The 16,764-nt window shown below is 31.1% G+C and overlaps 2 protein-coding genes across 4 annotated transcripts in view; one reads left to right on the top strand and one right to left on the bottom strand.

The window, feature by feature from the left end:
- Nucleotides 1-16,764, top strand: part of LOC140441359 (TBC1 domain family member 1-like) — a 515,776-nt gene that overhangs the window by 184,669 nt on the left and 314,343 nt on the right. The gene's annotated exons all lie outside the window — the stretch shown is intronic.
- LOC140441360 (cilia- and flagella-associated protein 61-like) overlaps nt 1-16,764 on the bottom strand; it is a 185,617-nt gene that overhangs the window by 129,543 nt on the left and 39,310 nt on the right. For both annotated transcript variants that reach the window (XM_072532035.1, XM_072532036.1), the window contains exons 6-7: nt 10,576-10,874; nt 2,838-2,997 (exon numbers count right to left, since the gene is read on the bottom strand). In XM_072532035.1, the coding sequence (XP_072388136.1) occupies nt 2,838-2,997; nt 10,576-10,874 (459 nt within the window). The remainder of the gene's footprint in view (nt 1-2,837; nt 2,998-10,575; nt 10,875-16,764) is intronic.

Below are 16,764 nucleotides of genomic sequence, written 5' to 3'. Positions count from 1 at the left end.
TCTTGCAGATTTCCCCAATATTTAAGAGTTTACTATTTAACTAATCTGCAAAGATTAAATTTCTTTTCTATATATATATATATATATATATATATATATATATATATATATATATATATATATATATATATATATATATATATATATATATATATATTGTTGTGATCTGCTTTATGATGTTTTATTATTAATTAACACTAATTTAATTAATCCAATTATTTAATTAATTAATTCACTAATTTATGCAGAGTCATACAAATCAATTACTATTAAAAATTCTCAGGGTGCTTCTTAATTTTACTTTACTTTATATATCTCTTCGAGTGGGTTCAGTATCTCCTAGTTGCTCATAATCGGGATAGAACAGGAAACAGAACTAACATTAAAACAACACAAATATGCACACAAATTATTATTTATTTTCAATAAGCAATACGTTGAATATCAATAAATAATTTTTGTGGGCAATTATCTTTCCCAACAAACTCCTATACTCTAAATTTAATTTTAATTACAAACTATCTATTGATCTGTTTTTTATAATAATATCCACAAAAAAATTGACCATATAAAATATAATTTATTCACAAAAAAATAACTCTTTGAAACTTGGAATCTTAGTTCGTATGTTTATATTTGATTTTATCTTTAGAATATCTTAGAGGTTTTCTTTCATTCAAATTATTTGACTGACCTTTATTTTTTACACCAATGATGTCTCCTCTCGATCAAACCACAGTTCCTTCCTTGATTGATTATGTCCGGCTACCCGTCTTCTCGATTTTGATCTGCTCTCAGCTTCCACCTTTTCCACTAACACACGAAAACACTGGTACTCAGATTGACTACACGAAAAATAGGTCTTCTCTTCTGGTCTGCCGGTAACATAATAATCTTTTTAATCCCACCAGACAACCTTCTCCACTCTCTCATTCCCCATCATTCCTTTTTAACCAATCATAAGCATTCATCTTTCCCACTAATTTTCGATTTGGAAAATTTCCAACATAATATTTAAAACAAATAAACTACTTTCACTCAAATTACTTTTCAGAAACCATTAACAATTTTGCCTTTTTCAACAGAAATAAAATTCCAAATTCTTGTTATCTCATAGCTAAATCTAATTCTTATTTACTTTCGAAAAATGCCCACCGCAAAATACAATTACAAGTTTATTCTTAAATCTATAATTATACGAGGTTCCATTGTCCTTTCACTATTCACTCAGTCTTTCAAGGAAAAACTCGTCCGGGTACCGTCACGGAACAATGTCTTCTCTTATTGTCTATTACAAATAAGTACAGGGTTGTATTTTAACTTATATGCCCGCGGTATATTAAAATAATAAAAAAACTCTTTATTCTATTTCTGATCGATAAACTGATCCATAACAATATATATATATATATATATATATATATATATATATATATATATATATATATAGCATTAGTTGTACTCAGTGTGAAGCTGTGTTATGTTGGTGAAACCGGGAGAAATCTATCAAATCGTATCACAGGAGTGATTGTAGAATAAAAAAACCATCTTGTGCTTTGGTAGAAGATGTAATTGACAAAGATCATATCATGGATTTTGATAACAATAAAATTTTGTGTAATGAAAATAATAAATTCAAAAGGACCCTTTTATAAATTGTGTGTATTAGCAAAAGTGATAATAATTATAAAAGATCTGAAATTCAAAATCTAAGTAAAATTTATAATTATATTATTTCTATTACATTTCATTTCGGTTAGATGTTTTCGGTTATTTCGGTTTCGGTTATCCGTGAATAATAATTAAATAATCTTTTTTCTTTTAACAAAATTTTCATGTTGGCAATACAATTGTCAAAAACAAATCAAACTACAACCTAATTTTATCTTGAAGTTTGCGTTCATGACATTAAGGGTCATTTGTACTTCCCATTGGTTGCTATTCTAATTTATTTATAATTTATTAAAATTCATTATCTTTTAAATCGTTTTTTCAAATAATTTTTTTAAAAATATAAAAAGAAGGAGAAACATTTATTAGATTCTAAATTTTTTCTAATAATGTTTTTAAATCCGTTTTGCAGCAAATTCATTAACAAACCTAATTTTATTTGGTGAGTTACTACTTTTTTACAATTATTTGTTCTACTTTATCAGATCATTTGTATTTTTATTTTAGCTCTTGAAAATAATTGTAACCACAATTAAAAGCAGCTATTAGAAAGTAATTCTCTAAGAGCTTTTTAATGACTCCGACCCATCCAAATTTACTTTTGTTTATATAATATATATATATATATATATATATATATATATATAACTGTTTTGGATGGGTTGGAGTCAATAAAAGGGCTATTGGTTAACTATTTTTTTAATCTCGAGCTTTCATTGTGTTTACAATTATTATCAAGAGCTAAAAAAAAAGACAAAATATCTTACAAGGTTGAACTAAAAAGAAAAAACAATTTTTGTTAACTTACCAAATAAAAATTAGTTTAGTAAGTAAAAATTACTGCTAATACATCTTCAAAATATTTAATATAAAAATGTTTTAATCCAATAAATGTTTCTCTAATAAATAAAATTTCTTATATAAGTATATATATATATATATATATATATATATATATATATATATATATATATATATATATATATATATATATATATAAAAGCAACATTAAAAAAGGGGTTTAAAAGTTTGGTTTATAATCTTTGTATTTAAATTGTAATATCTTATTTTAATAGTTCTATTAGGTTAGGTAAAAGCTATTATTTGGACTCAGATATAATTTCGGTTGAGCCAATTTTTGAATATTAATTTATTTAAATACTTACTGGCCATTCCTACGACTTCTTTATCACATAACATAACAAACGAAGAATATAAACTCTTCGTATTGGAAATAGAGTTTTCATACAGTTGTACAGCCATCAAACCATTAGAAATTGTCGAGCATAACTGTTTTATTTGTTTCTCGTGAACATTTGAAGAAAGCTGAAACGTATTTGACAAATATTTTTTATCTATTTTTTCTCGTCATGATTTTCTCTAAATATATTTCAATCATTACACTACATAAATATCAACAATAACTAAATATGGCTATATGAACTAACGGAAATTAATTTGAACTTCGAGCATTTAAACAAAATGTTTAATAATATATCAGCAAACACATTATAATGGTGTTTAGATTGTTTCAACGATAAAGCAAATCAAATTTTCCAAACAAGACATTAGGCACTTATTGCTTAGTTAAAAATTAGAGTTAAATTACTTAAAAAGTTTATTTGATATACTATAGTTATTAAATATGCAGAAAAAAATCAGTTCCGAGTGTAACTAGTAAAACAACTTTTTTTTTTGAAAATATTACTCTTTATTCATCAAAATAATCTCATTTAGCGGCAAGACAAGCATTCCAAGGCTTTTCTAATTTTTCGATGCCACTCTTATAAAACGATGTATTTTTGCATGCTAAATTGGGTGCAGTTTCAACGATTACTTCCTCATCGGAGCGATATCTCTTGCCACGGAGCATTTTTTAGATCAGAAAAAAGATAGTAATTGCTGGTGGGCCAGAATTGGACTACATGTCGGGCGCGGAAGCAATTTAAAAACCAATTCGTGCATTTTTGCCATCGTTTTTATGGATTTGTTACACGTTGCATTGTCTTGGTGAAACAAACATTTTTTCTTAAACAACTGAGGCTTTTTCTTTGCGATTTTGGTTTCAAACGGGTCAAGAAAACAATATGGTAGTCAATGTTGATTGTTTTTCCATGTTTTAAATAGTCAATGAAAATAGTTCGTTGCGGGACCCAAAATACAGAAGCCATAACCTTTCTGCCGGTTTGTTGCGTCTTTAGTCGCTTTAGACGTCTTTCTCCGGGTGCTGCCAATTTGATTCTGGAGTACAGTGATGGATCCATGCTTCATCCACTGTTACATAGCGATGCAAAAACTCTGAGTTATTCCAATTAAACATCTGTAAACAGCGCTGATATTCATCAATTCGTTGTTGTTTTTGCTCGGGTATGAGAAAACGCGGCACTCCTTTGGAAAACAGCTTTCTCGTACCCAGGATGTTCATGTATAATAGTCAAAATACTATCCTTTTATACCTTATTAATTTTTAACATTTTTTCTATATTTTAACTATTATTTAGCCTTCCGGAGCGCTCAGCATCAAGGTGTCGTTACGACCGCGTTGGAATTCAGCAAAACCACGTTTAATGGTTGGAATCGATGGAGCAAAGACCCGGTAACGTTTTTTAGTCATTAAGTAGTTTGGACGGTATTTTCCACATAAAATAACAGTGATACATCAACACATGAAACTGCTTTAAAACCATTGTTTATCAAAATCACAAAAGTAGCGTCACTTCAAACACTGTAACTCGGTGAATAATCACCCGAATGACAAGAAATTTTGACACTATGCTTTCGAAGATTAGGTAGGACTACCTAAAATGTTAAATTGAAAATTCAATTCACGTCGCCATCTCGTGGTTAGGCATGGATGACTTATTGACCGACGTATTATAGGCAAGCATTTTTATCAAAATATTTAAAAAATATATTATGCCAATATTTTTTATGCCAAATACTGTTTGACTATCTAATACAAAAGAGGTATTTACAATAATACTGAACAAATCAAATATCAATTTTTAAACTTTCTCTGCTAAACCTAATCCTTCATCTTGCTGTGTATTCATGTATTAAATATGCACTATATGGCGAAAATTTGTTTTTCCGAAAATATGAAAAAACGCTATTTCTTGCATAAATTAGGCAAAATATGCAAATTATGCTGATTGCGTAAATACTTTCTCTAGTTAGTACACTTAGTAGTGCTAAATATAGGCCGTTTCTCAATTTCGATAGCTTCACGGATGATTCTTGATTTTAAGGAGCGGATGGGGGCGATGGTTTTTGCTTTTTCAAAATCTATTTTGTGGCCTGTCTCAATATGATGTTGGGCTAGGGCTAAAGTAGTATCGGAATGTTTGACTGATATAGAATGTTTGTAAATACGGTTATGGATTCGTCAGTTTGTCTGTCCTATGTATGTGCGTGGGCAACTGGAACAAGGTATCTCATAGACAACATGGTCTTCATTGGGGATTTGATCTTTTACGGATCTGACGAGATTGGACAACTTGGAGTAAGTTGATTTGGGTTTTGTGATAGCCGTTTTGTAAGAGTGTTTGCCTTATTGAATTGATTTCAGATGACCTATGATTGTTGTCGCGAAGTCTTATGGAACGAGAAATGAGAGTGTTGACAACTGAATTGAGTTGGGCGGGGTGATGATGTGACTGGGCGTTAAGATAACGGTTTGTATGAGTGCGTTTCCGGTACACGGAATAAGAAAAACTGTGAGTTGGCTTTTTCTGAATAAGAACATCAAGGAATGGCAAAGATGCTTCAGACTCAACTTCCATCGTGAATTGAATACTAGAATGTATTCCATTCAGGTGGAAGAGGAAGAGATCTAATGTGTGTTTACCATGGGGCCAAATGACAAAGGTGTCATCAACGTACCGTAACCAGCAGGTGGGTTTGAGATTTGATGAGAACAGGGCTGCTGTTTCGAAATGTTCCATGAAAATATCAGCTATTACGGGAGAGATGGGGGATTCCATTGGGGCACATTTGATTTGACGATAGAAATGATTTTAGAATGAAAAGTATGTATTAGACATGCAGTGTTTTATAAGAGTTAGTGTTTCTTGGGGATTTGATGTTTAGAGTCCATGATGGAAATGGTTTCATCGATGGGAATGTTGGTGAACAAAGAAACAATGTCAAAACTTACTAGTAAATCTGAGGGTAAAATAGAAATGTTTTTCAGAAGATCAATAAAATGAAAAGAATTTTTGACAAAGGAAGAAGCTTTTTCGGCTAATGATTGTAAGAATAAAGCGAGAGTATTGCCAATTTCTGAGTGGTGCAGTTGTATGCACTGACAATGGGTCTTAGGGAGACATTGAGCTTATGGATTTTTGGAAGGCCGTATATCTTTGGAATTCTCGATGATTTTTCTCTGGGTCTAAGAGATTTTTTGATGTATGAAGGTAGAGTAGACTTATTTATGATGGATTTGGTCGTTTTTTCTAGATAGGTGATGGGATCGTTTGGGAAGCGTTTTTATTCTGTGGAATTGAGAAGTTCGAACATTTTTCCGAAATAATTAGAAGAATTAAGAATGAGGGTGGCATTACCTTTGTCGGCCGGAAAGATAATGATGTCAGTGTTGTTATAAAGTTCTTTGAGGGCGCGTCTTTCTAAAAGACTGATATTTGACGGTGGGGGTTTGAAAGTACGAAGAATTCTGGCAACATCTTGTCTGGCAACTTCGGCTTGGTCAGAAGGAAGATTAGAAATAGCTTCTTCAGATTGACAAATAATTTTCTCAGTTGGAATTGAAAGAGAAGTGACAGAAAAATTGAAACCTGTGACAGAAAAATTGATACCTTTTGACAGAGCTTTGGTAGCTGAATCGGATATGTGAATATCTAAGAAATTGTGAACAACAGTAGAAGGTTGTTGATTCGAAATGGGCTTTGGATTTTGTTGAGAGATAAGTTGGTTCAGTTTGCGTTTCTGACTTGGAGTTTTGTTGTCAGAAATGTGTTAAGCTTTTTGGTGAGAAAGACAATCGAAAGTGTCTCATAATAATGGATGGATATTAAAAGAGTGGATGTCATTACAGAATTTTGAAAAGTTGGGAATTCGTTGTATCTAAGATGCGTCGGGTGGAACGAATTGAATTTCAAAGATATCATGCATATATATATATATATATATATATATATATATATATATATATATTGTTATGATGTATTGTTTGTTTGAATGATGAGCAATGAGTATTTTTAATAATATAATATATAGGGTTTTTATCGCGGTTCTCAAAGAATTAGTTTGTAAGTACTTTTTTAAATTATCTTTATTATAACTACTATGAAACACACATATATATCTACCTAGCCAATGTAAATTTAAAATAAACTATCTTTAAGATGATATTCTTATAAAACTAATTAAATTCTATAGACAATGTAAAATTTAAACAAACTATCTTCAAAATTGAAACTGTTATGACACTAACTAAATTATATTAACAAAATTTTGTACCTTTCTTTCACTGAATGCCTAAATGAACTGTTTTCCACTATATAGATTCTAATCACCACTGAATGTCTTCGTACTTCGGTTATCCTTGTTTTTGTGAAATTACTTTTTCCAATTATCAGCTTCTACCAATTTAAGATATATTTTTCTTCACCAGCATTTATAAACCACCAAGCAAACCAGGAAACATCATTTATATTTATTCTTCTTTTCAATATACCAATATCCAATTATTATAAGTTGATTTATACTAATCTCCAACCATAATATAATTTAATTTCTTCCAATATACTTTTTTTAATCTTCAATAATTATTTGTGTATAATTATAAATGTGCATTTAATTATATGCATAATTTTTAATCTTCATTTAACTCACTATATTAAACAATTGGAATATTTGTAACTGATTCACTGAATCCAACTAACTTTCATATTTCTTACTAAACTTTTCTGACTGACTTCTTGAAAATTCTGAACAATTTACTTCACTAACTAAATGTGTCTACTAACTTTCATAATGAACTGGCCTCACAGTAACTGTAACTCATAACTGATCTTCTACTAACTTTCATAATAAACTGGCCTGACTTCTGACTAAAAACTGCCATCTTGAATCCAAATCACGGGTATTTATATCTTTTTGGATATTCTAGAATCATCTGGTAAGAGATCATGTTCCAATTTGTTCTATTACTTCTATATAGATGTTCTCGAAAAAAATATCTGTTCGATCCACCGCCATAATCATTATTTCGAGAATGTTCGACCGTAAACAATGGTCAAATTCTGCATTCTGAAGAATTCGTTCATTTTTTATTGATAATTTTGTTTACATTTAGGCTTTTCAGATCAGAATATATAATTAAATTAGTAACTTAACATTCTAATTTAATAAACTACACATTTTAAACAACTATAACCCCACTTATATTCGTAAAATTCTTAAAATGACACTTGGAATGGAGGGTATAGTGTGTTGCCTAGTCACATGGCTCACTTAAATATATCTACAAAATCATAACTACTAAAATGCAACTTTTTACAATTATTATATGCTAATTTCTTAAAATGCCCTCACATAAATATATTTTTATTAAATTCTCTAGTATTTAACTTCTTAAAATAACCAAATACTTGTTATATCTAAAATTATCTAGTATATAACTTATAAATTAATTTTTTTAAACAATATCATTTCAAAATATATATATATATACATATATATATATATATATATATATATATATATATATATATATATATATATATATATTATTTATATTCTCATCCACTTTCCTATGAGTCTTGAGGCAATGAGAACTTTTGATCAGCATGACCAAAGTTTAAGCCAATTTAACTGTAACCACTTCTACATAAGAAAAGTGCCAAGGCCTTTGCGAAATATAAAGTTGTCAAAGATGAAAAAATTTAAGTCGCTACTACAAAAGACTTTTATACAAACAAAACTTAAGACGACCAAGAACGAACTAACCGAAAAACACTCTTGCCGGTTCCTAATGACAACTAGGAGATTAAAGAAATCACCTTTACGAATCTTAAAGATAATTTCGGAATACTTCCTTATAAATTAGACACTGCAAAAATTAAATCCAGTACTCATTCATTTATTCATTATGACAATTTAGACCCAATTCAAAAAGAAATCAATACATTAAGACTTTTCTACCAATATGTAACAGCTGCAAGTAAAGACGGCATTAGTAGTCCTTATTATTCCAAATTAGATCATTTTGATTGTGTCCATTTTTTTCAGCTACAACAGCTGAACAAAAGGTCCAATCACTATTACCTGCCCACCGACCACAAAGGTCTTATAGACGGACTAAGCTCAATTATTAAATATATCACAGGAAACTTAGATACACAAGATGCGCACTAGAAGAATTAAAAAGTAACCAAACTAAATTTGTAAATAAACTTAATAAACAAATTTCATTATCAACAGAGGTTGTAGAGAATTTTAATAATACTATTTCTCTTATAAAAAGTAACCATGAAGTAATTTTCTCTTGTTTAGAATCCTTTCGTTTAAACCTTAAGAAACTCATTTTTAATTTTGAAGATGTCCTTAGAACTCGAAATATTTTAGATCGATTAAGTATATGTATAAATATTATAATACAGTTGCTAAAAAGTATAGAAAACTATGGAATATTACTCAAGAAACGAACTAATTTATCCGAATGTCACATCAAATATAAATAAAAATTATAATATATTAAAAACAGAAGCGTACTACTTTACTTGATGATTGTTTTCATTGTCCTTGTTCCAATAGCTTATTTCTACGAATATTCCTACTATCATTTATACCCGATTCCAACTGTAAATCGTAGTACGATAATGCCTCCTAACACCTATTTGATCTGAAATCACAAATCTGAAGCCCAAATTCTTCTGTTCCGAGAATGATGTAACAAGCAAAAATAAAAAAGACTGTCTTTTTTATTTTTGCTTTAATTAAATTAAAACTTCTTTAATTAAAATCTAATCTACGAGATGCCAAAGAATAGAAGTCTATATTTCAGAAAACTCGATCCAACAAGTAGATGAGTCCCACTACATCGCTGTTTTGCTGTTTTGGTAACAAAAACCAACATCCAAATAAACTGTACTAACACAGACCTTCAATTAATTTCTGGAAATTATCCCATTACAGTTCCTTTCCAATACTAGTTTAGCACAGAAAAAACATTTAGCAATAATTGTCTTACTTCTGAAAGTCAACCAGTATTACTTCCGAATATAGTATCATCATAACTATCAAGAAGAGATTCCTAAAGTTCATATCAAAGATGTTAAACTGGATAAGATTCACTTAGTTAAGACGAAACGGGAACAAATTAAAACATAATACTTAAAAACTCAAAAACTTGTCCTCTTAATTTTTGGAAACTAACAATAATTTTGATTATAATAATGTTTGTATATTTTTTTGCTATTAAATTTATAAAAAGAGAAACGAAATCACGAAGAAAAGTCGATGACCCCATAGGCCTTCTCATCCAAGAAGATAATACTGAAAAAACCTACCACATTCACAACCTAGGTTATTTTTCAATTCCATGAAAAATTCTAAATCTAAGGGTGGTCTAGTGAAAAGCGAGGTTATTTGAGTGATTATAGTCCGGGAACGAATGGTAACTTATCTGTAATATTTAGATCTAAGAGGCTGGGTGCTTTTGTAAAAATGTATTAAATTTATAAATTTACGTATTTGTATCCGTTAGACCTATAAGCAGGGGTTTCGTTTTGATAGTTTATTTTTAACTTAGGTAACTATTTTTCTAGGTTTTACCTTAATACATGTATTCAGTTTATTATGGCTGTCGGTAGTGCACTACTGGCGGCAGAGCACTCTTTGTGTGCTGCTGTATTAAATTGTTTACTTTAAATATGGGATTACCTCTACTGTTATTTCTCCCATTATAGTACTTTTATGCATAACATATAGTTCGGAAGGAAATGAGCCCATACATCTTGGTACAACTCGCCCGAAATACTTTGTGAGCTTAATAATATTCGTGGTTGATGGTACAGCCATAACGCAATAATCTCGCTCATGAAAACATTCAAAAGCGGCTTCAAACAACATTATTAAACCATATTGATGTTGGGGAAGACACGCAGCTACTTCTAACGAAAAAGCGTTTTCTTCTCCTTTAAATTCTGGAATTTTCGGTGCAATACCCTTTGACGCTGAATCTAAAAATGTTTTTTTTTACAAATAGAATTATAAATAATATTATAAATGATACAATGATAGAATATTATAAATGATACAATGTAGCAATACCGCTTAATACGTGAGTACCAATAACTACAACTTTGTAATTAATCTATGTAGACCAGAGATATTAGCAAATAAAAAGCCTTTTTCGTGACATTCTTTGAAACACGTATCTAAAAACTGCTTTTGATAAGTTTGATGATAACAATATGTAATAAACAAAATATACAAAAGATTAAACGTCATTTTGTACTTACAAACAATATATAAACAATGTAAGATCGCTAGTTGATTTTAAATACTAAAGGTGATGACTAGTAAATTATATGGAAAATTGACATAATTTTATTAAAAAAGCATAGAAAATCCTTTAGCATGAGAGATTATTTATAAATTTTCTAAAAATGCACAAAAAACTTTAATTTTGCGTGATATTAGATACAATATCACATGTATTTAGCTATAAAAATTTCAACGAATTTCACTAAAAGTCATTGTAAAATTGAAAGTGTTTATCCCAGGAAGATCTTATCTACAACATTATTATGCGTAAATTATTAGGTCTACATGAATTCTGAAATTACCAAATTAAATAGAAAGGTTTACTTTATCAAATTAAATCATTTAACGAGTAAAAAATTTATATTAAATATTCTAAAACAGGTTTACAAAAGTATTGTGATTTTAAGCTTATAGACATTTAAAATACCTCCAACGCATCAACATATAGGAAGTTCATTTTTTTAATCGAAATGTTGGTAATTGTTAAAATCATAAGCATAATTCAAAAAAAAATTAACACGTTTAAATTTTATTTTTAAATAAAAAATTAATTTTTTGTAAAATTTATTGTTAAAAGTTATTATTTATAATATAACTATAATAAATAAATATTTAGGTTGCTTATTATTTCATAATGTTTTCCACTAATATTAGTAAGAGAAAAGTAACATTTTGCGAAATAAATATTTATTTTAAATTGTTTAAACTTACTCGGTTAAATAAACAATTCACAAATTAACTTGATGCATCTTTATGATCTATGTCACGAGGTACCCAATTTACTATGGCGGTCCAATAAGTACTTAGCCTACAACAGAAAAACTAAAATTTTTGAAAAGTAGCGATTTATTTCTTAACATAGTCTACTTTTAGCTCCAACTTCTTTAACTCATCTTAAAAATACGTTTTCTTGAGGTCTGTAGGGTAGTAGGCATCCGTAGAGGCAACGACATCCTGTTTCGACTTAAATTTCTGCCCAGTGAGAGCCTTTTTCCAGGAAACAAAAAGAAGTCACACAGGGCCAAATCAAGAGAATACGATAGATGGGGTAACAGTTCGTAGCCCAATTCGACCAATTTCACCATGGCGACTTCGAACGTATGAGCAGGTCTGTTGTCATGGTGAAAGAGCACTTTTTTTTTCGCTAAATGGAGGTTTAAAAACAATAATCGAATTACCGAACGATATTGCTCTTTTTCCATTTTTTTAAATCTGCCGACACACCCACTTTTACACGCGGTGAAGAAACAAAATTATGAGTCCGATTAGGCTGACATTTTGATATTAGCTGTCTACGAGAATGTATTACACGATAGTAGATTTCTCTTGAGATAGTGGCGCTATTGGACGCTGAGGCTAAGTACTTCTCGGACCGCCTACGTAAAAAACAGCAATTTTCGTTTATAAGAACCGGAGATATTGCAACTTTTATAAATTTAATTCTATAAATTCAGTTTTTAAAATAGTAACATCGCTTTGCTTTTAAACCCTTTACCTTTGGCGCATCATTGACGGCTTTTTTAAAGGAATCATTTTAATTCTTTTTTGTCTAAACTTGATTTCATAATAGTTCTTTTTAAATTTATTATTGTTTATTAACAAAGCCTCGGTGAATTTTTGAAAAACTCGGTTGATACAAATCGTAGGATATTATGTTTTTTTTCTGAATTTGTATAAAAATGCCAACATGTCGAATAAAAAAATTTACTTCCTACATGTTTTTGCGTTTGAGTTATTTTAATTGTTAATTAGTTTATTGTTTAGCGTAAAATCCCAGTGATTTTGCAAACCTATTTTACAATATTTAACTTAATAAAAATTTTTATTAAAAATCCTTTATAAAAGGTATATAATTTTAAAAAAGGATTTTATAAAGGATTTTTAATAAAATTTTTTGTTATAATATGGTATACAGCCAACTTAGATTCCTTGTGGATTTTAACTTAATGTTAATAAACTTTCGCTAAATACTTTGATTAAATAAACCTTTCTTCAATTTGGTGCTTTCAGAATTCATGTAGACCTAATAGATTACGCATAATAACGTTGTAGATAAAAGCTTTTTGGGAAAAACAATTTTAATTTTGCAAACACTATTAAGTGAAACTTCTTAAAATTTTGAAAGCTGAATATATGCGATATTGTTTTTATTCTCATGCGAAATCCAAGTTTTTGTGGATTGTTAGAAAAGTTATTAAAAATTTTTATAAGGTTGACTTTTGAAGCTATTCTTGTAATAAGTAAACAACAAACTAACAAAAATAACTGTACAAACCTATATTTTATAGGATATTATGCTTTTTCAGTAAAATAGTGTTACTTGTCCATATAATTTACAGGTCCTCACCTGTAGTATTTAAAATCAACTAGTGATTTTACATTATTTATATATTGTTTATAAGTAAAAAATGTCGTTTAATATTTAACATATTTTGTTTATTACATATTGTTATCGAGGATCTTCGCTATTAACTTGCTAACTTGATAGATGTGTGTAAATCGGCTCCGATATTTAGCTTGAAAATTCGGGTAATATTCAATTGGTTTATCACAAAGTGTTGTGTTCTAAAAGTTATTAATAGTGCGGTAATAACAAAATATTAAAAACTTAAAATCGCTAGTAAACAATTACAAACAAGAACAGGTTATAAATTTATTCAGTGCGTGCGGCACGGAGAATTGTTGATAAAAAGAGTAATTAGTGATTAGTAATTGATAATTTTCACAACAGGTAACATCTCTTCTAAAACAAGGCAGGTGATTTATTGTCTAAATTCATTATTAGAATAACAAATTGCCATGAATACGAAGAAAAATCTAACACTATATAAATATGAAGAATTGCCAACTGATGATAAAAGAAAAGGTGAACAAATGAAAACGAAGGACGATTCCTTTTACAAACAATAAAAAAGTGCCTAGATCCCTAATTAAAAATGGGTGTGAAAACGAAGAATTAAAAAAAAGTTATTTGTAAGTTAAAAAAGGAAAATTTAGACTCTAAAGCACAAAGTAAATTTTTTTGAAAACAAGATTGAGAAAAGGGATAAGAAAATCAGAAATTAGAATGTTGTAATCAGAAGGCTCCAATTTAAAACAAAAAACCAAACAAATGGGAATTTTCTGCACATATCTTAAGAACCACATATTTTTCAAAAGTGAAGACAATGAAACACTACTTGATGTAGGATATTTTGTTAAAAGGAAAAATGGAAAGCAAGTGGTGAACTTTGAACCAATAACAAGCAGAATATGTTAATTAACAATGAGGGAAAGTACAGAAAAATAACATTTATAAATGTACATGCTCCAACAGAAGATAAGTATAAGGATAATAAAGACTACTATTATGATCAACTCAAAAAAGTGTTGCATGAAATACCATCGTATGATATGAAAATAATTGTAGGGGAATTTAACGCAAAAGTTGGTAGGGAGGATGCTTACAGACAAATACCTGGCTAAAGGAGCAAACACAGAGACAGAAATCTAAATGGCAGAAGATTGGCTGAATTTGCTTTTTGAAAATATGCCTAATCTGAGCACATATTTTGACCAAAAGGAGACTCATAAAGGTACTAAGATATCACCAAATGGCCAAGCAATTAATCAGATAGTCCATATATGAATTGAAATGAAACTATGAAGGTCATTAAAGACAGTAAAGTTACTGAGTAGAGGATACAAATTCAGACCACTTCCTAGTAAAAGTAAAAATTAAACAAATGATACCCACATATACTAGGAAGAATAGCCAGCAGGTGAAACGATATCTTGGTATACGATAACAGTTCGACTCGAGCAGCCGAACAGTACGGACGTGAGAGAGAAGCGTGCTTAGGTGGGGGCGACTGACCTATTGTCAACGGAGCTTTTCAGCTCCCGGTGGGTAAGACACCGAGTGTGGCATAGGCACTTGTCCTACATATTAGCGAAAAGCGGATGCGAGGTTGTTACTAGTTAAACCGTCGAGAAGCTGTTTTTATAGGCTCCTCGCGGAGGCTATAATAGCTTCGCGTTTGCGAAGAATTCGGGATCACCTCAGTGTGTCGTCAGGGATGACACTGTAAGGCCTTGACATTTGACAAGGTCGGACAGAAACGGCCCCTGCTCCTGAGGTGTGAGAAACAGGAAGAGGATCCCTCACTGTGAATACAGGGAGTGAACTACCGCGAGGTACCTGGGACGGCACCCAGTAAGCCGTACTGACAGCGTTCAGTCGGTGGAAAAAAAACAGAGTCGTCTAAGTAGAATTTTCTTATATTTTATGAACTATTTGTTCACTGCCTTACGGCAATATGAGTGATATTCCCCCCCCAGAAAGTGTTATCACGCAGGTGACAACAAAAGAAGAAGAAGAGAATGATTTAGCCGAATCATCAAACCCCTCTGTTGACAGTTCGATCGAGCTATATAATAAATTTATTAAATCGACTAATCCCGCGATCGACGACAGAGAAATCGTAATATCTGACGATGACTCCTATCTGCCCGAGTCGGAGGAAGAAAAAAGCGAAATCGACACCGATGACGATATCAATACGATGGACGCCATCGACGAAGAGCCGAGCCCAGCTGCAGAATCGCGCGAAGCCCCACCCCCAACTGTAGTAGAGACACAACCCGCCGTGGACAACGTCTCCAAAAATGAAGCCGAGCCCGAAATCGGCAAGAAAATGAAAAGGCTAAGGCCCAAAGAAGACTCTTCGGAAGACGAAGAAGTAAAGAAAAAGGCCAGAGAAATGGCGGAAAGGGAAAAGGCCAATGAGCTTTTAAGGTCGGTCAATGTACTGACGGAACAGATCAAATCCCTTAAAGAAGAAAGCCGTATCCGCGAGGAAAAGGCAAATAAACAAATCCAAGACCTTCTCGCTCAGATGACTGAGCTGAGAAACGAAAACAAAGAAAAGGACAAGGAGATACAAAAACTTGTACAACATATAATGGCATTAACAGCAGCCAAGGAAAAAGAAGAGTCAATAATGGAAATCGACCCGTGGAAAGCCTCCCTCGATAATGACGTTGTAAAGCTAGTGGAACTAGGAATCGGTTCACCTCCCCCCGTAAAGCCATCCGGTAGCAAAGGCAAGCCTAAAGAGCCGGAAAGAATCATAACAACCAAAGAACCTGCAGGTTGGACACAAGTCCAAAACAAAAAAGGAAAAAAGACAGGCACCACTACTGAGAAATCAGACAGTAGTGTGAAAACAAAAATAAGCGTCGCCGAAAAGCAGACGCAGATAATAAATCAGCGGAAAGAAATCGAATTTAACAAGGCTGCGAAAGAGGCTCATGAAAGAAGCCAGAAAAAGAAAACTGCCCAAAATAACTTGAGCAAAAATAGCCAAGTTGAAAAAGAAAACGACGTACCAAAAGACTCACCGCAAACAAGCAAGGAGCCTATAGTAAAAGAGCCGAAACCACCGGCGATAATCCTAAAAACTGTAGGAGAACACCAAAAAATCCTGCAGAGAGCAGCCAACCAAGGCATAATATCAGTCAATAAGTTTGCACGATCAGGCAGATCGATTGTTATTAACACAAAAACCAGAAAAGATTACCTAGGAATGGTACACATCCTAG

Source organism: Diabrotica undecimpunctata, chromosome 5 (genome assembly GCF_040954645.1).
Source record: "Diabrotica undecimpunctata isolate CICGRU chromosome 5, icDiaUnde3, whole genome shotgun sequence".
NCBI lineage: Eukaryota > Metazoa > Arthropoda > Insecta > Coleoptera > Chrysomelidae > Diabrotica > Diabrotica undecimpunctata.
This window is presented reverse-complemented; position numbering and strand designations above follow the sequence as displayed.